Below are 27,913 nucleotides of genomic sequence, written 5' to 3' on the forward strand. Positions count from 1 at the left end.
ACAAGAGCCCAGGCGATGTCGGCAGCGTTCCTAGCTCTTGTGCCGATCTTGGAAATCTGCAGGGCAGCAACATGGTCGTCGGCACATACCTTTGCGGAGCATTATGCGATTACGCAACTGGCCAGGGAGGATGCTGCCGTTGGGAGGGCAGTTCTGAGATCTGCAGAAAGATAATTAGGTAGTTAGTTACCATCCGACTCCACCTCGGGGGAGGGGGCGGCGACACGGCTAGGGATTCACCTAATCAGAATGGACATGAGCAAGCACTCGAAGAGGTTACTTACCTCATAACTGTAGTTCTTCGAGATGTGTTGCTCATGTCCATTCTGCATTCCACCTGCCTCCCTGTGTCGGAAGGAGCTGGCAAGAAGGAACTGAGGGGGTGGAGGGGCCAACAGGGGTATATGTGCACCAGTATACCAGCGCCATTCCAGGGGGCTCCCTGCTGGCCCTATGGATACCGCTAAGGGAAAAAAGCTCCGGAATCCATGCACATGGTGCGCGTACATCTAATCAGAATGGACATGAGCAACACATCTCGAACTACAGTTATGAGGTAAGTAACCTCTTTTTTCAAGACTTCTAGGAAGGAATGTTCTGTTTTGTCAACACCATTCCTAGTAGTAAATGTGACTGGTGCAAATTAATATTCATGTTACTGTAGCTCTGCTTGTAATTGAAACCCTAGGGCTACGTCTACACTGCGCATCGTTGCACAAGAAGATATGCATATTGCCATGCTTCCTTTGCATATCTTATGAGCTGCCATTTTTGCGGAAGGGGCTTTTGTGCAAGAAGGAGCTGTCTACGCTGCTCCTTCTTGTGCAAAAACCCCTTTTTGTGCAGGACCCGTTCTTCTGAAAATAAGCAGCAGAACCTATGCCTACTGGAAGAGTAACTTCCAGCTGCACTGGATAGTCCGTCAACCCACTTCTCAATGATATGGACAAGTGAAATGGAGTTGGTTTTCATGACATAATATTACGGGAAAGTGTTTTGATTAAATTGCATCAGCGCCAGGATTGAGACAAGGAAACATGACTGCTAAGTTGTTCTGGCCAGTCACAAAAGTTGTGAAGACAGGCAAACCAGTCACACTTAACTCTAATGCCACTAGCAGGAATTGTAGAGGTACTTGTTCTTCCAAAGCAATAGCACAAATACTAGGAAGGCAGGCACCTCTGACTGAAATTCCTCATGAACCCTGATAAATCTGTGCCCCTTTCTCTCTGTGCCCCTCCCCCATGTCTTTATGGATACCCAGTAGAGCATGGTCAGAACTGCACAGCACTGTCACTGAGCAAGCCTAGCATCTCAGAATGTCTCTTCTCATGCCTGTCATGTGAAATGTTCCACCACTCATGCAGACAAATGTTCCATGCCCAGTGTTGTTCATGTTTCCATTCACTGGTCTGAAATAATTTTCTAAACTGTTTCAAGCTTCTGTTGCTTTAAAGGAATATGGATGCAATCTGTAATTCTGAAGGACTCTGGATATGTCTATATTTCATTCCTCCCTCTCTCTCTCAATGCAAATGCAGACACCCAAAATTGCAAATGAAGTGGATTTAAATATCCTGTGCTTCATTTTCATAATTACGTTATGGCGCTATTTTAAAATGAAGCGCGGGATATTTAAATCCCCACTTCATTTGCAATTTCAGGTGTCTGCATTTGCAGAATAAGTGAGTGAGAGATGAAGTGTAGACATGTAGGGTCCATTTATCCAGCCAGTTTCTAATTATGTATTGTAGATTACTGAAGAGATTACCATATGAGAAGTTTAAACTCTCTGCTGGATCATTGGGGTTTTATATACTTTTTGATGCATCAGCATAAGAATGTTTTCCTTACATCTCCTATAGGTGATTTGCTAAAAATGTGTTTTGTAACTAAAATTTGCTGATAATGCATCTTGCATTTAGTCTGTAGACCTGAATAAGAAGTCTTATCCTACAGGAATCTTTCAAAACAAGACTTGACAAGTCAAAGGAGTGGGGTTTCTTTTCTGTCACTGCTGTTTATTGCAGCACAAGTTCAATCTGTTCCACTTAGTTACAGCAAATCCTACAAGCCTCTTCATGCTTTCAAAAAAAATTGAAAAACATAAGCAATCAAGACTAGACTTCTGAATAGCAGAGAATGTGGGGGGGAAAGAGGGTGCATTTTCAGTTAGCTTTTCCCTGAACTTCATTGCATGTATATACTGAATTGAGTGAACATGTGACATCTGTGTGTGTCCTATTTTGTGAGAGCATATTGTAGATTAACTACCTGGATTGTCCTAAAAAAGCAGAGGGACTGCTGTCCTGGGACAGATGGAAACTGTTCCCAGCTGCAGCAGAAACCAATATAGTTACATCCCTCCCTGACTGGAGATTCATTTAATTAAAACTCCTCTTTCCAGAAATGTGAATGGACAAAGCTGGATAATTGACTCTAATGAATAGAAAACTTAATAGTTGTGTTGCGAGAGCCACAGGTCTGATGATGCATACCCAATGGGGGAAGGACAGAACCAGGTGGACCATTTTAGTAAACTAAAGATATTTGACAGTGATGAATTTATAGTATTTATTCTAAGATTTTTAATAAATGGTGTTAATGAATTTACAGTATCTATTATATTCTATGATTTTTAGTTAAACGTGTCAAATATAAGGATGGGAACGGTAAGGGGAATAGTCTCTATTCTAACGATATCCAGTTACATTAATTACCAGTGATAACTACAAACTCTATGTACTACCAAAAACAACTACAACACTAAGCTTGTACAACAAGAAAATAAAATCATACATACCAACTTACACAGCACATGGAACATTTCAAAGATATCGGTTCCGTTGCGAAGGCCTTGGTTATGCCAGAGAGTCGGGGGAGGTGGCTGGTCGGTTGATCAGGCCGGCAGTGCTTTGGAGTATACGGGAAGGTGCACACACGGTGGTACGTGTGTTGCGAAGACCCCCTCGAGCGAACTGTGTGATGGGTATTTATCCCCAAGTCCGCACATCACTTTCCCACACTTGCATATTACCATATATGGGCCAACGGTCACCAAGTGGGGGTCTGTGTCCCAGGGGTTGGGCCGAAACTGTGCAGGTTTCATGCGACCAGGTAAGCCCTGCAGTTCTCATACCAAGGTGACAGGTGGGAGAGTCTGAGGCTATTTTCCCCTTTTCACACCTTCCCTTTTTCTAAAGGCAATGGTATGCAGGAAGGGTGCGTCCGGCTTCTCCCAAGGAGTACTGCAGCCCACTATAAAAAAGTTTAGCCAGGCTGCTCTTGTTACTTGGGGGGGGGGGGAGGTTTCCTCTAACAAGTTGATGCCCTGGCAAACATTTAACAAATGGGCTACACATGTGGAATTCCTGTGTGTGGGTGGGGTATGTTTGTTCTTTTTTGGGGGGTCCTTTTAACCAGAATAGAATTGGATGAAATGGTGCACTCTTTAAAAGATGTAAACTTCAGGGAAGCCCATATTTTAATGTGGACCTATTGGAGGGCTTATAAACAAACCACAGAGGTTTAGGAAGGGGATTAGGCATATTATCTCACTCAGTGTAGATTCTGTTTAGCTTGTGTATTACAATGTGAATGTAGTATGTAAAACTCTTAATTGCAGAACTTGGGTTCAGACTTGCATTGTAGTGGCTATTTAACACCTATTGAGATGTTTCACTAGGAGCCACTAGCAGGTTTGATACATAACTTGCATGATGAGTGCTAGAACTGGAACAATTTGTGTAGCTGGGGTGCTGAGATGCATTGAACCAAACTATAAACCCTGCATATGATGGAATCCACTTCAAATTGAAGGTGCAAACGTAAATATGCATGGCCATACTAATTGTGAGTACTTGCCTTGAATTGCTTGCAAGTGCTGCTCTTCTGGCAATTGAACTAAGTTGGCCCCAAATGACTAGAGCCAAGTGAAGATGTTCACGGCTGCATCCTCTTGGAATGTGGATGCGGGAGGTACCTAAAATGGAAGTCTCCACTAATAGGCAAGGGAAAGTATTGTTTTCCTCAGAGCTGCCTATGCTCTCCACCAGCTGCCTGGGAGGGCTGGGGCAGTGATGTGGCAGCCAGGCTCCTTGGAGGGTTGGGACATGCCCCCTGCTGTGTCTGGGGGCAGTCAGCTGCGGTGTGAGGTGGGCTTGACCCCATTGGGGGGGAGGATGTGGATGGGGCAGAGCCTCAGGCTTGACTTCCTCACCTGAGCTTTCACCCACCACCCATGTCTCTGGCTGTCTCCTTTTCCTTATCAAACTTTTTTTTTTTATCTTCTAGAAAACATTGAGGCTGATGTAGAAGCTGCTCCAGGCCAGAGTGACGAAAAAACCCTGCCAGCTGCACCTGTTCCTAGCCCAGTAGCACCAGTACCTGCACCATCCAGGAGAAATCCACCTGGTGGAAAGTCCAGCTTAGTCCTTGGTTAAACCTGTTCCTTTCTGTTTTGAACTCGTGTCTGTTTCTTCCCCCCCGCTTGTGAACTGCACAACTTGAGCCTGACTGTACATCTAATTCCTTTCATTAAAAAGAAGCACTTTATGTACTGCCATTTTTTAAAGAAGTTTTTTTTTTTTTCCCCCCACTGTTTTGTCTGCCCAGGATCTACTGGAAGTGACATGGGTTTTTTTTGTTTGTTTTTTTTTCTAGTAGTAAACATGAGGGAAATTGTGGACGGATAGTAATGTGTTTCAAAGAAGACTAGATTGGTTCTAAATGTGCTTAGAGGGTTTTTGTACTGAGACTTCTTTTTTTAAAAGAACCTCTTAGTCAGCTTTACAAGGGTTTAGGATTCTGATTGAACAGGAGGCAAACAATAAGAGTAATCCCCTTTACCACACAACTGTTGGTTGATTTCCCTGTGGTAAATGTCTCAAGCCCTACTGTGCCATATAGAACAATACAGAAGTATGATGCTAATGTATGCCATGCTGCCTTTAATAAGGGGTATCTTAGAGTTGGACCATTATGAAATGGGGCATGTGCCATATGTAGGGCTGAGATGCCTGTCCTAATATTGAGAGGTGGATTTAGGTGTATAGCAAAACTTTAATTCAGTAAAGGTGGAACGAGGAGTAGATCATACAAGAGTGGCTATTCAAATAAAAATTACAGGGGCATTTTATTATAATGACTCAATGCTGTGCATGATCATGCTGGTGCTTGACCATGAGGTGAAAATCTTATCCTTTTAAAATGTGTGTTGTAACTTCACAAAGCTGGACTGTTGCTTAAAAGTAAATAATATAGAAGTTTTGAAGCAGTGTTTCCTGTGTGGGTTTTATTTCAATGTCCCTTTTTTTTTATATATCTTGTCTCTATCTATTGCTGGTACAGTATACTTTGAAGCATTTCAAAGGAAATATCCCTCATCACAATAGCTTAATTAATCTAGGTGTGTAAAAAGACATGAGCAATGTTCCCTTGGATCTTTGCCATCCAGGTGCAGAACAAATGTTTAATGTGGTGCACATTCAACATGCCTCAATGCACAAGTAGAAACACAAAGCTAGTTGTGGGTGCTCTACTAATCAGCTGGACAGCACTGGACTCTCCTGAGTGGCTGCAAAAGTGCCCATCTTACAGGGAGCTCTGGACATGAGGACTTGTAAATCAAGAAACATCACACAGGAGCTGAGTTAGAAACAGTAGAAGTATCATGAGATCAGAGTAGTGCTCCACCTACTCTGTGCTGTCAGCCAGGGCTAGCTCATATGAAGCATGATGGCTTCCTTTTTAAAATAACTGGATGTCTAATTCTTGGAGAATGGGACTAAGATCTTAGTCAAAGGACCGCTTGTGGCAATGAGGCTATTGGCTAATACTTCATGCTATTTTGCTGTCTCGGGGGAGGGGAACTAAGGCTTGACCTACACTACAGTGAAAGGTGGAATAAGATGTGCAACTCCAGATATGGTGGCAAGTACGAGAGGGGTAGCCATGATAGGCTGGATCTGCAAAAGCAACAAGGAGTCATGTGGCACCTTATAGACTAACAGATGTATTAGAGCATAAGCTTTCGTGGGCAAAGACCCACTTTGTCAGATGCCTCTTTGCCCACGAAAGCTTATGCTCCAATACATCTGTTAGCCTATATAAGGTGCTACAGGACTAATTAATAGTACTCCACTCAGCTGTGTATCTTAAATCTAGTTTCCCACTATGCTGGTAACAGCAAGTTGACAGCAGCTTCCCTTACTCTCTATAAGGAGCAGCAGTACTGATACTGGTGAGGGGGAGGCACCCTCTGAGTTCTATTTAGCTCATCTTCACTAGACTTGCTAAATCGAACACCAGATTGATGCTGCAGCGTCAATCTTCTACAGCGTGAAGCCTTTGCCAACTACCCACAGGTGTTCCAGAAGCAGACATACTATGACTTGGTTTATTGCTATTTTTTCCTCTTTAGTGCTAACATTTAGTTTTCAAAGGGGGCAGGGAAAAACTTTAAATACTTGGTTCTAACATTTTGTCTTTGTAACAGTTTTTTTGTCACTCACATTTAGCTCAAGCTTGCTCTTCCATTACCAGGGGCATGTGTATCACCCAGCATGAGCACCACCAGAACTGGTGTTTAAAAAAAAAAATCTAAGCGTGCCTTCATTTGACTCAGCAAGTGTTGTGGAAGGGCAAAGACTTGAACTGAATCCCTTCCCCCTACCAGTGCAGCTTGCTCAAGCCGAGCTGTAGTCCACTCCTATTAGCCAAACAAAACTGGGAGGAGGCCTCAGAGCTCCGCCCTGAACCGGACTACAGCTACCGTCCCGCTCCCTGCAGGCGCCTGGCTGCTCTTCAAGAGCAGCAGGACAGGCTGGGTACGCTCTTCCGGCCAAATCCGCTACCTCCATTGCCCCAGCCGGCAGCACCGCTCCCCTCCCAGCGGGACGGGCTTGGCATTGGGGGAAGTGAGCAGCCGCTCCCGTCCGAGCTTTGGCACTGGCTCGGCCGGAGCGGAAATGGCGTGTTTCCCCCTCGCTGCTCAGCCTCCATGCTGAATCCCCCGCCTGGCCGGCCCTCCGCTGCGCGCCCCGCCCCCGGGCTTTCCCGCGCCCCACGAGCGCTGAGACCCCTGCGGGGCTTGCCAGGCGCCAAGTCCGCCCGGTCTTATTGACTAAGCCGTTGGGGGCTCTCTAAGGAGGCTGCTGCCGCATCACCGGCGCTGGGTGACATGGCTGCAGCCACCGCGCCCCGGCTCCGAGTGCTGGTGGACATGGACGGGGTGCTGGCTGACTTCGAGGGCGCAGTGCTGCGGGCCTTCCTCGCCCGCTACCCCGGGGAAGCGCACGTGGAGCTGGCGGATCGGCGGGGCTTCTCCGTCCTGGAGCAATATCGCTGCCTGCGGGAGGACCTGGAGGTGAGGGGCTGGCGGAACAGGGTAGAAGCGCCCCCTGACATAGCACGTGGGCAAAGGCGATGCCCCAGTTAGCCTGTCCAGCATTGCATGGTGGGCTGGGGGCAGCGTGCCCTGGTTGGGCACACGTGCTGAGCAGGCAGGTGTGTCGCACAGCGAGGGGGCGGTCTGCTCTCACCGGATCGGCTTGAGAGCAAACCAAGGAATGAAATGTCATTCAGAATGGAGCAGCTGCTCCTTGCTGAAAATGCTCACTCTCTCGTCTTCTTCAGTGGAGAGAAATGTACTGTCCCTGGAATACTGGTAGGGCAAAATGGGAGCCACCACTTTTCTTCGGGATAGTACAGAAGGTTGTTGAATGCCACCATTGTTAACTTTCAGCTGTATCCTGATCGGCTCACAGTGAACACTCTGTCCCCAACTCCTTTCAGAGAAAGGGAGGCTCCTTATTTAAACAAACACAGGCAGTAAACATAGTCCAGCTGAAACTCTGAAACACAGGGGCATCCTCGTGTTCATTTATCTGCTCCAAAGACCTGTTCTTGTTATACAGCAGTGGCAGTAAAATTTTCCATCCAAGCATCTCTGAGCACTCTACAAAGGTTAAGAGCCAGGCAAAGAGACATGGAATGGGGCTATTACAGCACCTGTTTCCCAGGTGAGAGAACTGCAGTGCACAGAGCAGTTACAGGAAGCTATCAAAGCTGCAAATGAACCCAGCTCTCCACTTCCAACAGAATGAATTGTTGCCTTTGATGGAGTCTCTTAGACTAACTCCCCAAATAACTATTTTGAAATAATGATAGAAATGTAGCCGTGTTAGTCTGGTGTAGCTGAAACAAAAAACAGGACTAAACCATCTTGTTAGTCTTTAAAGTGCTACACAGTCCTCTATTTTGAAATAAGTTCATTCTTCTTCAAAAGTAGGAATTATTATTTTGAAATAATAAGACCATTATTTCAAAACAACAGGCTTGGTAGTGTGAATGCTCATTTTGTTATTTTGAAATAAGAGTTGTTTTGAAATAACTCCCCAGTGTAGATGAGCCCCTAATATCTGATATTGAATGAGAGTGTAGTCGGTTTGGGTATTTTTAAGTAAACACAACAAAAACAAAAATAAAATGCAGATGGATTTGAGGCTTTGTTTTTTTTACAGAGTATTTAATGTGCTCTACAGATAGTAAAGGGACTGCGGATGCCTTCCTTGAGAAATCCACAGCTTCTGCTTTTAAAGTCCCAAATAGTCTAGAAAACTACCCATGCCTGTAACTTGCAGCTAAAAGACTATTATTCATGTTCCTCTTCTCTGGCACCAGAACTGGTACTCAGAACACTCAATCTCCACCTGATTTTCATAGGCTGACTAATGTGATCAGTCTCAGAGCTGTGTTGTTAGTCTGTATCTCCAAAAATGGGGAGTCCTGTGACACCTTAAAGATTAACATAATTATTTACACATGTCTGATGAAGTGTTTTTTTTCTCACAAAAGCTTATACACAAATAAACCAGTTAGTCTTTAAGGAGCCACAGGACTTCTCGTTAATGGGATCAGGCTATTCACTTGCTTGTAGTTAACAGCTGTTTTATACTAGAAACTTTTTGGAACCTTTTATTGTCCCCTACACTAAGTAAATAGGATCCTAACTAGGGATGTTAGAGTATAACCGATTAACCAGTTAATCAATAAGCTGATACTTGTTGGCTAATGGTATCAGTTACACTTAGCCAGCTCCCAGCTAAGCAGAGCCTGCAGTGTGTATAATTGCTATGGTTTTTAATGGTTACATGATTATCCTATTAATAATTTTTAACATCCCTAACCCAATTGAAATGAAAATAGTTTATTGAGTGTATCTGATCCTAGTATCCAGATGCTTTTGGGGGCAAACATTTTTCTTCTAGTAAGTTAAGTGGTATTGTCAGCGTTGCTAGTCTATGTTGTAAGATGAAGGCCTAAAACATAAGCCCACATGCAGTCACAATTGATAACATGCACCTCATTGCTCAAGGATTCACCCACCTAAATGCTACCATTTTGTCAATTATCAACAGCCTCCAGAATAATATTTCATTAGCAATTGCTTGTGTGGCCTATGGGGACTGAGTAATTGAAATAATTAAGGACAGGCTACTGCAAGTGCAGTTACAAAATTGGCCATGAGTATACTAGACTGCACAGCTATCCTAAAACAGATACAGAGGCAAGGAGTACATCATATTGCTCCAAAGCTTCTGCACTCTGCCAAATTTGACAAAGTTCCAAAACTGGACTACGAGGTCAGTAAAACTATGTACCTCATGATGACCGTTCTAAAATGGACACAAAAGCCAGTCAAAATATACCATGCAAACAGTGTGGGCACTTTGGTAAATGATACATTCCTACAGCATTACTCCACAGTGCGTTTGGTAACTTAAACTGGCTTGGAAATTAATCAAGCTTGCTGCATAAAACATAAAGGATGGTGGCTATGTGAGTGCTATGCTACAATTGCTATTAACACAAAGAAAGGCTGGGCTCAATTGGTACAGAAACAATTAGTCGTCGAAGTGGTTCAAATACAAGACATGGTATGTGCATTGGGTTACTCCCACTTCTCAATTTCAAGCCACAATTGTCCTGCAAGGAATGCAGCATTCTGTGTCCCGGTTATGGGAACAATCCAAATAGGAACCTATGCGTTTTGGCCAACAAGCAGTGTTAACAGTCACTTACACAATTACTTCTCCTGCACACTTGAACAATTTTGTTAATTCAACTTTTCCCTCCAGTGAATCAATGAAAGTTAGACATACATGATTTGGTAGCCAAAGCCAAGGAAGCTTTGATGCCCACAGCCCAACTTATCCAACAACAAATAGAAGAAGTAGAAAGTGTCCAAAGAGAAGTTGAAACACGCTGGTGGGCTAATCTAGAAGATGTAACCTAACATCCAAAAATGAGAACACTCAGTATATTCCTCATGGTAATCCACGCTATAACAGTCATAGCCCTACTTCGAATGTGTTGCTACATGCATAGACAAACCACAAAGCAAACATACAATATAGGCTAAAGAAAGGAATGGAAGTAGCTATTAACACTGCCATAATTGGACCCTTTCAGTATAAGGAATAAAGTAACTGTTATGAAACACCACACAGACCCAAAAAAAAGAGAAAACAAAAAACCCCGTGATCATAAAAATATCAAACCACTTGAAACTGAAGTAAGACATGGGCATGGTAAACATACATATATATACGAATATAACTATACTTACTTGTATCAGTCATATATATTAATCACTTACTAAACAGTTGGTTAGTTAGAAGTATTATAACCATAGTTTAGTATTCCTATATATGCTACAGTATATTTATGCAAAATTATGACTACAGCCTTTGTTTTTAAGGTAGTGTTGTCACTCTGGTGTTTGTAACTCTGAGATTTTATTATATGAAACAAAATAATGTCCCAACAAACCACAGCTTGGAGAAGCCAGGGCCACCCACAGAAGGGGGGGAGGATCAGTTTGTTGAAGGCCCCCAAACACAAGGGTGTTGTGACATGATGCACAGGTTGCAATACCACTCACTAAAAGTTGGTAATGGAGGAGCTGCCAGACCTAATCTGAGGAGCTGAGCTACTGCTGCGGAGTGAGTCTGCGTGGACTAGCCCTTCAGCTTCGATAGCGCGAGTGGCATGACAGGCTAGCTCCTTGCAGCACAAACCTGCCTAAAACCCTAGGTATGTACTTGGGGCAGCTAGCCCATTCCAACTCTCATGCTGCCACAGACACTATTTTTAGAACAGTGGCTTGATCGGGGCTAGTGCCTGTATGTCTCCTGGAGCTGGAAATTATGCCCCTAGCTCCTATGTAGACACACCTGAAGTGTGAGTGTGAGTTTAGTCCCCACAGTCCGTTCAATCCTGTAGGCTGTTGTGATGACTGCTAATGAGAGGGTGAGGAGTGGTGGTGAGTTAAGGGTGACACTTATCAGTTAACCTTTCACCTCCCCAATATGAGTAGCTTTCTGCTGCAACCAGCACTGCAACCCTCCAAGTGGTATTGATGCAGGTCTCTGACCAATCTAGGCATTTCCCACTGAAAGGTGCATGGATGACACTTTTTCTTGTTTGCTGTGTTTTTAAAGGAGGAGGAACAGCACAACTAGCTGTGTGGAGGGCAGGACCCCAGCCATGCCAGTAAAACCTCAAGTGGTGTATCCTCTCAGTAGGGAACAACGGTGCCTCTGAACTGTACAGCAAACCCTGACATATAGCAGTATTAACTCTCACCTTTTCTGCACCTTTGCTCCCTTAAGGGATTCTCTGAAAGGGAACTTTTTCCTGGCTTACGATCATGCTTGGGTGTAGGTCCTCTGTTCTTTTGAAAAGTCTGTTTTCTATCAACCGCAGACTGTCTTTGCCACATATGATTCCTCTTCCTCCACACGTCAGTACAGCTCGGGCAACTGCAGGAAAACAATGTCTCTTGCTCTGATAGCTGAGGCATATGCAGCAGATTCCACACACCCCCTCCCCGGAAAACTGTCAGTTGTGGAGTGTCCTGATTATGGCAGGGGAAGGAGAACACGGAGTAGCAGATAAACTCATATTTGTACAAGCAGGCTCATCTCTGTGCCCAGAGTTGGCCCTGGGACAGAGGGAAAGGCAGCTTGTGCCTCCCATATTAGGGGCCGAGGGGGCCAGTCTAGTCCCTCTATGCAAGTGAGGGCTGCTGGAACTTGCCCTCAGTGGTCTGGGGAGCAGAATCACCAGGCTCACAGGTTCATCTCAAACTGTCCTTTACATTCCCTCCCTACCTTCCCTATGTTCCAGAATAGCCCTTTGTCCTTTGGCTGCTGGAGCTGGCTCTGACCTGGGTGTTCTCCAGGGGAGCACCAGCCTAGAGCACAATGATGATTCTTTCCCTCATTTACTTCCAGAAACAGACAAGAAAAGCCAGCCCTGTCACTTACAAGAGGCAGCAGGGTCTCAGCAATGCATGAGACTGGGAACAAGGAGCTCACCGGACAGAGCCAGTTCTACTCGCAGTTAGGGATGTAATCAACTAGTTGACTATCCGATAAGCAAATCTTGTTGGATAGTCGACTAGCCACTTCCTCCCACTTGCTGCCTCTGTTACAGACGGGAGGGGAGGAATCAGGAGCCGTTGCTGCAGGGAGACAGCTTAAAAGTTGGTTCCCCCAGCACCATCTCTGTAGGCAGTAGGGGAGGGTAGTGGGGAGCAGGTGTGAGCCAGGAATCAGCTGATTCCCAGCTCGCACCCAGTCCCAGACACTGCACCTCTGCTTTTTAAACTTGGCTTTTAATACATTTAAAAATCAGAAGCTCAGTGGGGGAGGGGGACCAGGGAGAGCTGATTCCTGGCTCATGCTGGGTCCCCCCTGCTGCACCTCTGTTTTTTAAATGTACATTTAAAAGGCTACAGTGCAGCAGGAGAGACCCAGCGTGAGCCAACAGGCTCTTACTATGTTTAAAAGGCATAGTTGCAGCAGCGTTAGCTCATGGCCTGGGAGCTAACCCCACTGTAGCTCCCCCATTGACTAATCAGCTAGTCGATGGAAAATCCATTGACTAGTCAATTAATTAAACAAAATGTAATATCCCTTCTCGCAGTGACTACTGATTAGTGCTTTTAACCTCCATTTTTTAATCTGTAATAAAGATAGATGTATTATCTCACAGGGCAATGAGGATTAAAGACCCCAAAATGTCATGTGTTCATCAAGTGCTTGTTCACCTCGGTTCTGATGAAGGTGTGTGCGCATTGCATGCATGGACATCGGAAACTTTTTCCTAGTAGCTTCTGTAGGGTCAGCCAGGGAGCCCCCTGGAGTGACGCTAGTATATGGTGCCATATGATCCTGCTGACCCAGCCCTCCCTGAGTTTTTTTTCTTATTGTCCACAACGGTGCTGGAACATTGCTCGCTTGCTCTACAAGTGCGCCATTCCCTAGCTGAGTTTGTATTTATTGTTCGTAGCTATTGTTTTCACTTTAGTGTTAATTGTTAGAGTAGTTGAGGTGGTAGATAACGGCTATCACCTGCCTTGGGCGGTGTGCTATGCACAGGCCCAAAGCTGCAAAGCTTGTGGTTCCTGCCATAAGCCTATGCCTAATAGTGACCCCCACGACTCCTGTCTACATATTCTGGGGGAAGCTCACCAAATAGACCATTTTAAGGTCTGCAAATCCTTCAAGCCACACACAAAAAAGGAGGATTGTTGTTTGCAGCAGCTACTGATGGAAGTGGTACTTAGGCTGATGGTACTGGATCCACTGGGACCCAGTTTGTTGGTGCGCTGTGCTCCTGCATCGGTACGGGACACAGCACCACCTGAAGAAGCTGCTAAAGAGCTTTGGCACCACAGATCACTGGTACCACAACGGGACCCTCTGCCTCAGCACCGATCTAACTCCCCAGTGCTGAGGGGCATAAAGAGACTAATAGAGCGTGATCCCCTCTTCGGTCTGCCAAGTTCCCCTCAGTTTGTGGAACCTTGAGGCAGAGGGTGATGGCACCGCCAGCTCCAGTACCACAAGTGCTGATGAGCCCAGCACTGGGCGCTCCCCCACAGATCACAAAGTGGCAGACATGTTAGAGCCATTTACATCTGATACATTTGAGGTGGCCAGAGACCTGAGATGGTGGCACTGCAGCAGTGGCCACACGGCATCGAAGCCTGCAGTGCCGAGGTGCCCTCATCACAGTCTGATGATTAAGCATTCACCTTTACCTGACCAGCACCATGCCCAAGTCACCAGATGGTTGGCATGGCTTCCCAGTATGGAGCTTGCACTATGCTAGTGCTGCACCATCACAGGAAGCCTGCTCCTTGATGCTGTTCCAGGAGCCATATGATGTACTGGTGAGGGACTCTCACCGCCTCCAGCCCCTACCGAACCCCCGGCACCGAGGCCATGGTACCGGTCCTCCTTGGGGTAGGGATCATGGCACCAATTGCTGGTACTGCCATTTTGCCTGTCAGAGATAGGGATGTGACAGTGTACATGTGTAAATGGTTAACCAATGAGCCAGAGGGGCAGGTGGGAGCTGCTGTGTGTAAGCATGTATCCTCTGAAAAATTCAGCAATTAAATGTTTACCAAAATGAATGCATTTTAACATCCCTAGTCAGAGATCAAGGTCTCTGAGTGCATATGGGTCCTCACCAAGTTTCCCCAGCACCGTTCTTGTTTGCCTTCCTCTCAATACCAGACCCCTGTGCAGGATTCATCCGCCCCACCATGGTCTTCACCCTCAATGTCGTCATTATCTAAGGGTGAGTCCACCTGCTCCTGGGCAGCCAGAAGAACATTCTCACCCTACAGTGGATCACCAGATGCAGTGGCATCCACAATGGCTTCCTTCTCCTCGGTGGCCATTTTGGACCCCCTGGGCATACCACCAAGCTCAGGGAAGGCCTGCCATGACTTCTAGGTCAGTAATGTTAGGGACATGTCACCCTAAATTGTCAAGGGGCATCCATTTCAGGACCACCCCCAATAGATCATAGAGCGTTCCATGAACTTCTCAGAATAGCCCATAATATGGGCATTCAGGTGCAAGAAGTGGCTGAGGTTGAGGGCCCGATGATGGATATTCTGGCCCCAGAAGGGTCTTTCGGGGTAGCCCTGCCCTTCATAAAGATGGTAGAAATCTCAGAATTTGGCAAACACTGGCTTCCATTCCCCCAGTGGCCAGACATGTGGACAGAAAGTATTACATCCCATCCCCTTTCATGTTCCTTGGTTTCTACTGTGAACTAGCAGGAGCAGTGGGGCCGGCCAGCTCTGGCACCAAAGAGGCACAGCACCTCGATATTTTTGGGAGGAAATTTATGCTGTGGGATGACTCCACCGGTGGCTAGCCAGTCAGCAGGGTGTCCTTGCATAGACTTTGCGGCAATGGCTGAGGAAAGGAAGGTGGTGGCTTGGTTCCAATCTAGGACATTTGCAGGGCAGCTACCTGCTCTTCGATTCACATGTTCATGGTCCATTATGCCATTGACTGTTAGGCTTGAGATGATGATGCAGTAGGCAGGGCCATCCTATAATCAGTGGCTAACTGACTCTGCCTCCTGGGATTCAGCTTGGGAGTCACCTTTATTAGAATTGACATGGACAAGCACTTGAGGAAGAAAAACGGCACTAAGGTGTCATAACTGTTCCTCGAGGAGGGTCAGTCACGTCCATTCCAATATCCTCCCTAGCTGGCAAGAAGGAATTGAGGGAGGGGTGGGTCAGCATGGTGAGATATATATATATATATATAGTGCCATGTACTGGAGCCACTCCCTGGCTGACCCTACAGAAGCTGCTAGGGAAAAGTTTGATGTGCACACCTTCACTGGAATGGACACGAACAGCACATCACAAAGAGCAACGGTTACGAAAGGTTAGTAACTGGTTTTTACTGAAATGTGTTTGTAGCAGCTAGTCACAGGAGGAGGTTCCATTATATTAAAATCACACTCAACATTGTTCTGCCTGGTCCCTTTTAACCTCTAAAATCAGGCCCTTGGCTACAGGTATATGAAACAAGCTCTCAGCAACAAGCCTGTGTTCAGCAGGAAGCATTGTCTCTCATCCCCGTTTCGGAAAGGCCTGCCATCTCTATGCTGCCTTTCAAATCCAAACCAGTCAGTTTGTTCCAGGTGAGGTGGTGACTGGCCGTGGGCCTGTCCAGTGAATAGGTGGACCTTCACTAAACCCACAATTGGCTTTAAATGGCACCTTTATTGTCAGGGCCAAGCAGGGTAAGGTTGGCAAAGCTCGTGCAGTTGCTCTCACTGCTGTGAACTTGTTCTGTGGGACCCTAGTCACTAGCACTGAATTTCACAGGACTGCTTGCAACACCCGCATTTTATTGCTGTACTTTTTAGAGACAATAATTCCCTAGTGTTCAAGCTGACTACGCAGTGCCTCACAGAATGAGTAACTATTGAAACTTTAAAAACAATGAGTGGTCCTGTGGCATCTGAGGGTATGTCTCAGCTAATTCAAATTAGCGCATCTAGACTTAAAAACTGGTTCGAATTAGCGTTTTACTAATTTGAACTAGCATGTCCACACTGAGTGGACCCTGAACCAAGGTTAAGGATGGCCGGAAGCAGTGCTGGCAGGGCATCAGATTAGGACTTAGAGCGTGGAGCTGCTGTCTCAGGCTAGCCGAGGGCTGTGCTTAAAGGGTCCCGACCCCCACCCCGGACAGACAGTTCTCAGGGGTTCCCCTCTTGCAAAGCAGTCCTGGCTTGGAGTGCCCTGAGTGCCCACACTCAACACATCACAGCACTCGGCCATCAGCCTGGCTACACTTGCCGCAGGCTGCTATCCGGAGGGGGGAGCAATCAAGGGGCTTCAGGAGAGCTTCCACTCCGAGGAGCCTGCAGAGCCAGCCCAGTCCTCCCCATCGGGGGCTCGTACCCCATTCCTCCCTCACCTCCTTCCACTTACCCCTCCCTAGCCCCCTTCCTGATGTACAAAATAAAGGACAGGTGTGTTCAAAAATAGAAACTCTCTTTATTGAACAAAACTGGGGGAGACTGGGAAAAGGAGGTGGGAGAGGGGCAGAGAGAGGGTGGGAGAGGGGAGGGCAACTAAAATGATCAGGGATTTGGAACAGGTCCCATATGAAGGAGAGGCTAAAGAGACTGGGACGTTTCAGCTTAGAAAAGAGGAGACTGAGGGGGGATATGATAGAGGTCTATAAAAACATGAGTGGTGTGGAGAGGGTGCATAAAGAAAAGTTCTTCATTAGATCCCATAATAGAAGGACTAGAGGACACCAAATGAAATGAATGGGTAGCAGGCTTCAAACTAACAACAGAAAGTTCTTCTTCACAAAGCCAATAGTCAACCTGTGGAACTCCTTGCTGTAGGAGGCTGTGAAGGCTAGAACTAGAACAGAGTTTAAAGAGAAGTGAGAGAAAGTCATGGAGGTTGGGTCCATGGAGTGGTATTAGTCAGGGGGTAGAAATGGTGTCCCTGGCCTCTGTTTGTGGAAGGCTGGAGATGGATGGCACGAGACAAATGGCTTGGTCATTGTCTTCGGTCCATCCCCTCCAGGGTACCTAGTGTTGGCCGCTGTTGGCAGACAGGCTACTGGGCTAGATGGACCTTTGGTCTGACCCAGTACGGCCATTCTAAGCTCAGGGCCCAGGGTCGGGGGTCTCAGTGGACCACCTTGATTTTCATGCAAACCTGCTCCTGGGTGGCCAGGCTGGCAGCTATCCTGCCCTAGACGGCCACTTTCCTGTGCCTAGTGCGGAGGTCGTGGATGAGGTCCACGATGTCCGCACTAGACCAGGCGGGCGCCCGCCTCTTGCGGACCCGGGCAGGCTCCCGGGAGCCGCCAGCCTGGTCCCAGGAAGAGGTGGAGGGCTGGGTGGCAGCGGGTGCCTGGCTCGAGCCGTGCCAGGTGCAGGGTCTGCTGGCTGGGTGCTGGCAGGCTTGCACCTGGCACGGGCACCGTAACCAGCCCATGCCCCTTTAAGGGCCCCAGGGCCGGGAGGGGGGCAGAAGAGTTTCCCTGGTGGTGCCCAGAGTGGCCACCAGGGAAAGCTGGGGAGGGCTAGCCTCCCACTAGTTCGAATTAAGTGGCTACACAGCCCTTAATTCGAACTAGGCGTTAGTCCTCGTGGAATGAGGTTTACCTAGTTCGAATTAAGCGCTCCGCTGGTTCGAATTAAGTTCGAACTAGCGGATCGCTAGTATAGCGCCTATAAAAGTTAATTCGAACTAACTAATTTGTTAGTTCGAATTAACTTTGTAGTGTAGACATACCCTTAGAGACTAACTAAAATATATAGGATCATGAGCGTTCGTGGACCCCCCCCCCCCCAAAAAAAAGCTCATGATTCTATCTATTTTGTTTAGTCTCTAAGGTGCCATGGGACCTCTCTTTGATTTTCAAGTTACAGACTAACACAGCAACCCCTCTGATATTATCCAAACTTTGAATTCCCTTGCTTTAGTCATTTTGCCACTACAACATCTTAAAATAGAATTTGCACTGATATCACCATGGGGAAACTGTCATACCGACACCAGAATCTGCTCATAGATATTTCAGTCTTGTTGCTTGAGGCCCTGGACAGCACACACTCAAAAGCATTGAGAGCAACACAACAAATATGCCACCAGTATATTCAGTCATGGTCTGGCAGGATCCACTGTAAAATGTGAGGATAACTGAGTCTGTCCCCCAGTCTGACTTTGGCCCTTCTGCTGAGAGTGCTAGTTATCATGGTGTGGTATGTGTCTGTGTGTTGTGGCCCATTGATTTGTTTTTGTAACCAGGCAGATATGTCTACTGAGAACTGGAATGAAATCTAACAATTCATTTCACAAAGGTCACCAGATGGTAATTATTTCCAGCCATTACCTGCCTGGGCTGGATTTGTCCAGGCACCAGTAGGTGAGACTAAGTAACCCATTTACAATTATCTCAGCCACTTGGCCTCCCTCCCTGAAATGTGGGCAAAACAGGTCCTTCTGATGTTGAATACTTTCAATAGCTATTGTGCACAAAACTCCAATTTAAAAAATTGCTAATATTCCTCATATCTCTTTCCAGGCTAAAGTAGCTAATATCTATGAGTCACCTGGCTTCTTTCTGGGGCTGGAGCCAATTCCAGGAGCCATTGAAGCCATGAAGGAAATGATCCATATGCTGGAGTAAGGACACTAAAGTACAACTGCTTTTTTCTATTATCTATGTTTCTGACATCTACTAATCAAGGCTGATTTTTTTTTAAAGCACTGATGTTTTTATCTGCACAACTCCCCTACTGAAGTATGAGCACTGCATCTTAGAGAAGGTTAGAGATTTCCCCTCACTTCTGTTTTAAGGATGCTATTGCTGAATCTTGCCAGTTTCAATTATTAGGGTGCGTCTAGACAGCACCCTAAACTCAAAATAAGATACACAATTTGCGTAGCACAAATTGCATATCTTATTTCGAATCTGTTTCAAAATAGTTATTTTGAAATTTGATGCATCTACACAGCACCAGATTTCGAAATAACACACTATTTTGAGCCATCTCTTAACCCTTGTGCAATGAGGTTTACCGGGATGGCGAAATAGCGCACTCATTTTTTCAAAGTGTATTTCAAAATAACGGGCAGCTTGTGTAGACGAGGGGTAGCTTTTGAAATAGCCATGCTGTATAGATGTACCCTGAGTGTGTGCCCAAGTACCGTGTCACTGTGAGCAAAGCCTGTGAAGTCGGCAGGAACCAGCACACCAATACTCTGAGTGGCAGCTGTTCAGATTGAGAAGTGATATAAAAGGCCAGGAGCAGTAGTCTGCCTAGGCCACACAGTGCCATGCCTTTTGCAAGACATCTGAGTCCTACACAATGAAAGCCAGAATATAAAACACTTAAAAACCAAACCGGACAAACCAACAACAACTTTCAGTAGCTCGTACCACAGTAGCAAGAAATGGCATAGGACAGGCCCGCCCAACATGCGGCCCGAAGGGGCTCACTGTGCGGCCCACGACTTTCGGAAATAATATTTCCTCCCTCCTCTTTTCCACTCTCCTCTACTCCCCTTTTGAATGTGGCGCTCTCTTGTGCCAGCGCCTGTCCCCGACGTCTGGCTCTGCCCTACGCCCGTTTGCAGCTCCCCCCTGCTTCTGGCCCAGGACTTGGACCCCCTGCACGCTGCTTGGCTGGGTGGCCGCTTACGCGGCGCAGACTGCTGTCAGAACACCATGCTCCCCATGCAGCACGGGGGTTCAGCGCTGTTGGAATGCGGGGCAGGTTGCCCTCGCCGCCACGAGGCAGCCCCACCCTATCACAGCTCGCCGGCTAGTAAAAATTTATGCCCCGTTGATATTATAACTTGTATCAGAGGGAACAAATTTTGCGCCATGAGATATTTCTTCTCTTTGTGTGTGACTGGGAGTCTTTCCCTTGTGTGTGAATTTTTTCAACAAAATCTGTGGTTGCGTGCTGAAGCTGGGCAGTGTGGGGTTTTTTTGGTATGCCCGACACACGTGGGTTCTCCCTCCCCCCCCCCCCCCCAAAAAAAAAGATTTTTAGCCTGTGTGTTCAGTATATTTTGGGAGAGCATCTGGCAACCCTACTTGTGGCCTGCAGCTGTTTTCTTTGGAGTAATATGTCCCTCGCCACTTTCTGAGTTGTGCAGGCCTGGCATAGGAGGAATGGAGGAGGTAAAAGAACGGATGCAATAGAATCAAGTAGAAGCCACTGCATACTCCAGAGGCAAGTATGGAGGGGTCTGATGCACTGCATTGCATGCTGGAGGCTCCTCTGAGAAAATCTTGACTAAATCAAGAGATCAGTGCCAGGCAGAAATGTAGGGAGAGAGGGGATAATCATGTACTTTGGGGTTAAATAATAAAGGGCCTAGTATATTCCATAGGTTGACTTTCCTCTCAGGTTGCTTTACACAAGTGTAACTGCATGGACTACACTGCTGGTTTTGTCTTACAGTAAGGTAAGAGAGGAGATTGAGGCCCTAAATGTTTGAATAGTACTAACAAATTGGGCACTGTCTGGGGGCTCCTGGCAGGCAGACAGGGCAGCTCTCAGCTTTGACATGGTTTAGGTACATAGTGCAGGGACGAGCGAAGGGCCCTGAAAGTACAGTTCACAATAGTCCTTTCAGTGTCCAGGACAACGGCCCAATTGCAGGGTTCATAACGCTCCTAGGAGAGATGTGGGCCTGCAGCATGAGATCACAGCACTAGGAGTAGTCAGACTTGCTGCTAAGTACAATTCGTCTAATGCTCTTCTTCCTCTCCTCACAGTACCACTGGGTGGAAAAACATCTGGGTCCTAAGTTTGTGGAGCGACTGATTCTGACCAGAGATAAAACAGTTGTATCAGCTGACCTGCTGTTTGATGATAAAGAGACCATTCAAGGTTTGGGAAGTTCAAGGTGGAGATTTCACAGCAGATGATTTACTGTTGTTCAGAGGAAAGACCAACTAACCTCAGCTTTCCATTCTGGCTCTTCTCAGGTGCGGAGCCTAAGCCGAGCTGGGAGCACATCTTGTTCACTTGCTGCCATAACAAGCACCTAGAGCTTCAGCCACCACGTAGGCGGCTGCAGTCGTGGGCCGATGACTGGAGGGGGATAGTGGAAAGTAAACGCAGAAGTAAGGCAGGAAAAGAATGCTGTGCTAGTCTCATTGCCAATGGAGGCAGCCAAATTGGGAACTGGCAACGAAACCCCCTTTTAAAAGAAGAGAACTGACCTGGGTAGGTGGGGTTTTAAAGGCCAATGATACGAAGCTTAGTTTAAGATTTGTATCATCTCTGCAATGTTGGTGCAATTAAACTACTGAATGTTTGAAGAGTCATTCATGATGTTTTGAGGGAGAAACATGACGAGACAAGCAACTGTTTATAATGCTGGATATCAAGTTTGGGGTTGTCAGAAAGGGAGGAGAGGGTGAAGAAATTAGAAAGAGGAAGCAGGGTTATGAAACTCTATGAAAACACTGTACCCTGTCTCATTCACTCTTGCAGGACCTGAAGCTGTAAGTATGAGCGATGAGGTCATGTTAGGAAAGGAAATCTTGTTTTCCACAGTTCTGATAATTTCACATATTAAGCCAGATTGGCTGTTCAGCACCCTTTCCCTTTTTACCCTGGTTGGTTCATAATGAAAGAAGATTTTTTCACTTCCTGATTCTCTGTAGTAATGTGAGCTGAGAAGACTTGGGCTTCAGATGCTGTAGACCAGTGGTTTGCAAAATTTTTCTCATAATCCACTTGAAGAAAATTGTTGATGCCCATGACCCAACATAATTTGACTAGAGTGTACGCTGTGGGGCAGGGCTGAGGATAAGATCTTTGGGGCAGGGCTGAGGATAATATCTTTGGGGTGTAGAAGGGGGATCTGGCTTTGGGGAGGGAGGTGAGGGCTGGAGTAGGAGGGGTTTATCTTGAACGACTCCCAGTCGGTGGTGGTGGTAAGGCAGCTTCCTGTTTCTCCTGGCACCGCAGACTATGCTGCACCTCAGAAGCAGCCAGCAGCAGGTTCCCAGCCAACGGGAGCTAGTGCTCAGAACAGGGACAGCATGCGGAGTGCTGTGTGCTTCCCCCTCCCCACCAAGGAACTGGGCCTTTTGCTGGTCACTTCTGGGATGCAGTGCAGTCTGCAGTGCCAGGACAGCAGGGAGCTGTCTTCATACCCCCCACTGGTCACCTGATCGCCCTGAGCAATGAGACCCAGTGCCTGACATTCCACCACCCAGTACTCGGTTGCGACCCATAATTTAAAACCCACTGCTGTAGATAATGAATATCTGATTCAGAATTGTTTATACTTAACTCTGAATTTTTTTAAGTTAATATCTTAAGTTTTACAAAAGCTACTACAACATGGGTTGTCCCACTGAGCTGTAATGTTAGTATTCTCTTCTAAATATTAATCTTCATCTTTTCCACCATGTTGTGGTGGAATACATTATTCCTACTGATATTTAACAGCCCTGTATCATAATTAGCTGACCAGGTGCCTGTGGTATGAGGATGCTGGCTCCTACTTTGTCCTGAGATATGTGACCACATTGCAAATTGCAGGGAGAAAGTGGTGTGTTTTCTCCTACCGAGAAATAAAAACCATATGTTTTAAACTTATTTCAAAGATATAGTCCCTGAGAAGACAGGAAGCAATAGTTGCAGCTAGGGTGAAGGTGATGCAAAAGAATTGTGTTGGGTTTAAGCTACTTGACAATCACACTAAGAAGGGCAGCATCAGAAATGATTATTTGGCCTGATTTTTATCACCCATAATTTTTGTATTGTTATAGCGTAGCTGTCAATCCTGCCTTCTGGACCCATGTCCTGGCTCCTTACCTGGGCCTTTCAAATGGAGGCAGAATTTTAGGAATGTCTTTCTCCTTTCAACTGGTTTCACCAGCTTCTTGACCTAGCCTGCAGGTGGAGGGGGGCCACTAAAGATGGAGCCAGGAATATCTCTTCTCATTCAATTGAAGAGTCAAGCTCCTCCCTCTGCTCTGCACGTCAGTCCTTCGGGAGAGGGATCCCTACAGCGGTATGTTTGCTCAGGTTCCTGGCCTCCTCCACCTGCTCAGGAGAGCAGTAATCCTCAAGGAAGACCTTTGCCAGGTTGCTTAGCCTCCTGTTAGCTGAGAGGGAGAAACGTAGCATGCACTCTACGACCGGGAGTGCTGTGGTCTGCTGGCGAGACTGTGGCATGGTCAAGTACATCAAAGTAGTGACTGCTGACATCACTGTTTCCTCATTTGAGCTGGATAAGCAGTTTATTACAGGTGCCACCCCATCTGCCGCCAAGATATAGTCCTTGTTTGTCTTATCCAGACAAAGGTTGCAAAGGCCACCTGAAATAGAAAAGAGAGGGATTGTGGCACCCTCTTACTATCACCTATCTAACTCCCTGTTGAGGTATAAGTGGCACTGCTACAACCAGGATCCTCAGCTCTTTCTTGGGGCTTGTCTACACAGTAACTAGAGCCAAAATAACTAAGCAGGGCCAGTCAGGAATTAAGTTAGTTCAAACTAGTCTGTGACAGGGCCCAGGTTGTTCTCTTTAAAACACAAAAACAGCCTACTTGTTATTTCCTAACAGGATTCTCGTGTAGATTAAGGGCAAGTGTATATATACACAGACTGCAAGTGGAGGTGTGAGTACCACCCAATGTAATGCTGCTTCTTACTGGTGTACAAAGTACATACAATATCAGAAACAAAATAAGGCTTTACACTTCACTGAGACCCTTTTCCTCACACACAATCAACTGCCCAGAATATTTTTGTAGTGGTTGGGAAATTGGGACTCTCCTGCTCCTGGATCATTTTATTCTCAAAAATCTGTTCTTCCTTCCTCAAAGTGATTTTTTTTTTAACCAAAGTGCTCATTCCTCTATGTGACATGAGGGGGTGCTATACTGTTGGAGGTAACACCTTTCACAGGAGATGAAACAAACAGACGGGTCACTTAAAAATCCTTTAGTAAGTTTTTTTTAAGAGTAGGATTAGAAGACTTGGTTTTCTGTTCAGGAGCTGCCTATTTTCACCTCCAAGGTGGCTACAATGCAGTGAAGAGTGAGCGATTCCTAGATATACGTTCTGTACCGCACAAGGGTTCTAGCAAGACTCAATTACAAGAGGTTATCAGAAGTAGCATGGCCTTATTAATATGCATTAAGATATTGTAAATATGATTTCTATCGCTTGTGTAAATACTAATATGTATTCTATGCCAACAAAACTTGGCACTTAGAGTGCAGCCACAGTAGCAACATTTTAATCAATAACACCCCCAGTGCCGTTCTGTCAGTGGAAGTTTAACCATCACATCATTTAACCCTGCTAACCCATTCAGGATCTGATTTTGGCATGGCTAGCTCTCCAGTTGTATTAAATTCACTCTAACTCACTTGAATGGAAGCCTCATATTCTTTAGAACAAGTTATTTTAGGATTAATGGTCAACAACCACCATAATAAAGAGTACTGATTCTGTTCTCTGGCAAAATCTTAGTTGTTCTCAATAGTTGTCTCATTACAATAAGGACGTGGGTTAAAAACTCTCATTAAGCTACACTTTGTGTTTCACTATTTAGAGATTTATCTAATCTTACACAGTTTAATTTTCAGCACTGCAGCATGTTAGTAGAGTGAAGGGGAATGTTGCCTTAATATGAAATAATTCACCTCAAGTCCTATTGAATACTAGAACTGGAAGGGACCTTGAGAGGTCAAGTCCAGTCCCTCTGTCTTCCTAGCAGGAGCAAGCACCATCTAGATCAATGTTTCCCAGTTTTATTTGGCCATGGTACCCTTTTAAACTCGAAAGAATTTTACAGAACCCCTAATAACAATCTTTTATATATGGAGCTGAAAAAGTAGACCACAAATAAGTTAGGATAATAAAAAAATGCTAAACAAGTTCATGAGATCAACATTTAGTTTAATTGCACATATTTAAAAACAAAACACATTGAGAATGAGTGAGTATGGGTATTTACGGTGGTATATAACAGGCGATCACACCACTGTCTGACTGTGTGCACAGCGTAATGACATTACACAAGGACACTTATCGTGGCAAACACAAATGAAAATTGTTTTCAATAAAATTCATAAATGCTTAAATTTTTTTTAAATCATAAAATATAATTGTAATGGAATTTTCTCATGGAACCCTTATTTTCACTTTGCAGAACCCCGGGGTTCCGCGGAACACCATTGGGAAAATACTGATCTAGATCATCCCTGAGAGACGTCTGTCACAACTGCTCTTAAATCTCTCTAATGAGGGAGATCCCTCCCTAGGCAATTTATTCCAGTGCTTAACCACCCTAACAATTAGGAAGCTTTCCTATCCTGATCTCACACCTGTTTCAGCTGTTCTGTATAGATTTTTATACTCCTATCATCGCTGTAGTATCTGAGGGCATTAAGCAGTTTGAGCAACATCTGCCATAGATGGTTTGTCATGGAGTTGAGCCTCTCCCCCAAGTTCAATTCAGGGCCATAACAAGGGCGAGGTGAGTGAGGCACTTGCCTCGGGTGCATGGCTGAGGCGGCACAGAAAAGACAGCTACTACGCGGTCTTCGCTCATGCCTTGCGCCATATCAGTACCCCCGCCCTCGCTGAGGACGGTCTTGCCTTAGGCGCCCAATTAGCTAGTTACAACTGGCTCAGTTGGACTACAGAATCAAAGCAGCAAGGCTGACATCCCCTGATCCATCAAAATCCAACTAGTGCTTTCAACTACTGTTGTTCATTTTACAAAGTTTTAAGGCTACTCCTTACCAACTGCAAACTCCACGAGGGTCTCATTGTCCTCTGTGAGCATATCGAGAAACAGGTCAAGGACTTGAAGCTGTCGGAGATATTCGTAGTTCTTGGGATCATAGGCGAAGTTGGCTAGATTAGCCAGTACTTGCTCCTTGGCTTCTGCAATATATATGCATTTAGGTGAAGAATGAGGCAGCTGAGGTGGGCTGGGCTGTCCCATTTCTGAAGAAAACCTCTCTCCCCCCCCCCCCCCAATAACTGATGAGCCAGCTATGATCCTGACATTTGGAATATACTTTAATAATAATAAAAAAAGGCTTATAAGTTCACCTGGAGACTCTGTTACTTGGAACTCTGTGACCAGTGCTTGCAAGTATTCAAGCCGCCCCAGGTCCAGTGGATCCTGCTGCTTTTGAGACATGGTGCTAAAGAGAGGAAAATTAAGTTTTGTTCAAAATAGTGTCCTGTATGACCTCAGTTTCACTGCAAGGTTAATAAAAACATTCTGAGAAGTATAGACTAGGCAATTGGTTTTCTTTTCTCTCCCTTCACATTCACTGAGGGGACTGAAAGTGGTAGTATAACCAGCCCTGTCAAGGTTTGAATCAGAAACATGCTCACTACAACTGGGTTTATCTTATTTGCACTGAGAATCATTGGCAATTGTCCCATGTTTCATCAAGCATTGTTGCAGCTCCATTACATCAGTCTCCACTATAAGTCGCCCCAGCATATATCTGTTCCACACTAAAGTCATTGACTCTTGTAGGAACTGATGCATTAAGAGTCCTCCCATTCCCCGCTCTTAAGTCACGCACCCTCCCCCTCCCCAAAAAAACAACAACCAATTTGTGCAAATGGAAGTCAGTCACCAGGAATTGCTTAAGTTGTTTCGCTATAAGTTTAGTTTTTTGGAATGTATCTTGGACTTAGGACAGCCTGTAGCATAGGCTAGCCATGAGTTTTTACTGTAGTCTTTTAACCCTTTTACGCTGGTAATCCCCCAGGCTACGTCTAGACTGGCATGATTTTGCGGAAATACTTTTAACGGAAAAACTTTTCCGTTAAAAGTATTTCCGCAAAAGCACGTCTAGTTTGGCAAGGATGCTTTTGCGCAAAAGCATCCATGGCCACTCAAGATGTGATTTTGCGCAAGAAAGCCCCGATCGCCATTTTAGCCATCGGGGCTTTTTTGCGCAAAACAGTTCTTCCCTGTCTACACTGTTCCTCTTGCGCAAGTATTCTTATACAAGAGGGCTTTTTCCCGAGCAGGAGCGTGGAAGAATTTGTGCAAGAAGCACTGATTTTATCCATTACAAAGTCCGTGCTCTTGTGCAAATTCAAGGGGCCAGTGTAGACAGCTGGCAAGATTTTGCAGCAAAAGCTTGTCAGTCTAGACGCACCCCCAATGCTCACTTTACACTGTAGCTTCCATCATTGCCACCTTTGGTGAATGGGCGGCTTGCAAGGGGCCGCGGCGCACTATTGCCAAACCCAGCCATTCCACAACTGCACCAAAACCACGAGCTCTCCCACTGAAAAGCACAAGCTGTAGCCACCCTGCACCGCGCGCCCGGGGCTGCAGGGCGACCCTGCTCTGCAACCCAGCGCCAAGCTCGCACCGTCTCCAGCGCTGTCCCGTCCCGGGCCGCTCCAGCCTCCCTCTGGCCTCGCGCGCAGCGCCTCGCCAGCCCCTCCCCGCGCCTGCGCACGCGGGGAGAGAGGGGCGGAACGTCGGGGGGCCACTCGAAAGAAGAGCGGA

The 27,913-nt window shown here is 46.1% G+C and overlaps 3 protein-coding genes across 9 annotated transcripts in view; 2 read left to right on the top strand and 1 right to left on the bottom strand.

Annotated features, from left to right (window-relative positions):
* The window catches only part of JPT1 (Jupiter microtubule associated homolog 1), a 33,849-nt gene extending 28,571 nt beyond the window's left edge, over positions 1–5,278 (top strand). For both annotated transcript variants that reach the window (XM_025178164.2, XM_006136413.3), the window contains exon 5: positions 4,294–5,278. In XM_025178164.2, the coding sequence (XP_025033949.2) occupies positions 4,294–4,442 (149 nt within the window). In that variant the 3' untranslated portion in view covers positions 4,443–5,278. The remainder of the gene's footprint in view (positions 1–4,293) is intronic.
* ARMC7 (armadillo repeat containing 7) lies at positions 23–27,901 on the bottom strand. Of its 6 annotated transcripts, none has more exons than XM_075903699.1 (5): positions 27,774–27,901; positions 26,482–26,576; positions 26,167–26,310; positions 11,650–11,825; positions 23–160 (listed from the first exon to the last, which is right to left on the bottom strand). In XM_075903699.1, exons 2-4 carry the CDS (start codon positions 26,570–26,572, stop codon positions 11,671–11,673), a joined length of 390 nt encoding a protein of 129 aa, XP_075759814.1. In that variant the 5' UTR covers positions 26,573–26,576; positions 27,774–27,901; the 3' UTR covers positions 23–160; positions 11,650–11,670. The 6 variants fall into 6 exon arrangements, 4 of the variants coding, with proteins under 4 accessions (XP_075759814.1, XP_014435732.2, XP_075759813.1 ...); XR_012896815.1 differs by lacking the exon at positions 11,650–11,825 and adding an exon at positions 23,221–23,726 and having other exon boundaries at positions 36–160; XR_012896814.1 differs by lacking the exon at positions 23–160 and adding an exon at positions 23,221–23,726 and having other exon boundaries at positions 11,700–11,825.
* On the top strand, positions 7,181–21,716 carry NT5C (5', 3'-nucleotidase, cytosolic). Its single transcript, XM_006136414.3, has 5 exons — positions 7,181–7,366; positions 18,954–19,054; positions 19,137–19,197; positions 21,162–21,276; positions 21,375–21,716. Exons 1-5 carry the CDS (start codon positions 7,181–7,183, stop codon positions 21,608–21,610), a joined length of 699 nt encoding a protein of 232 aa, XP_006136476.1. The 3' UTR covers positions 21,611–21,716.
* Positions 27,902–27,913: the final 12 nt, after the last annotated feature.

This window comes from Pelodiscus sinensis, chromosome 20 (assembly GCF_049634645.1).
Source record: "Pelodiscus sinensis isolate JC-2024 chromosome 20, ASM4963464v1, whole genome shotgun sequence".
Classification (NCBI taxonomy): domain Eukaryota; kingdom Metazoa; phylum Chordata; order Testudines; family Trionychidae; genus Pelodiscus; species Pelodiscus sinensis.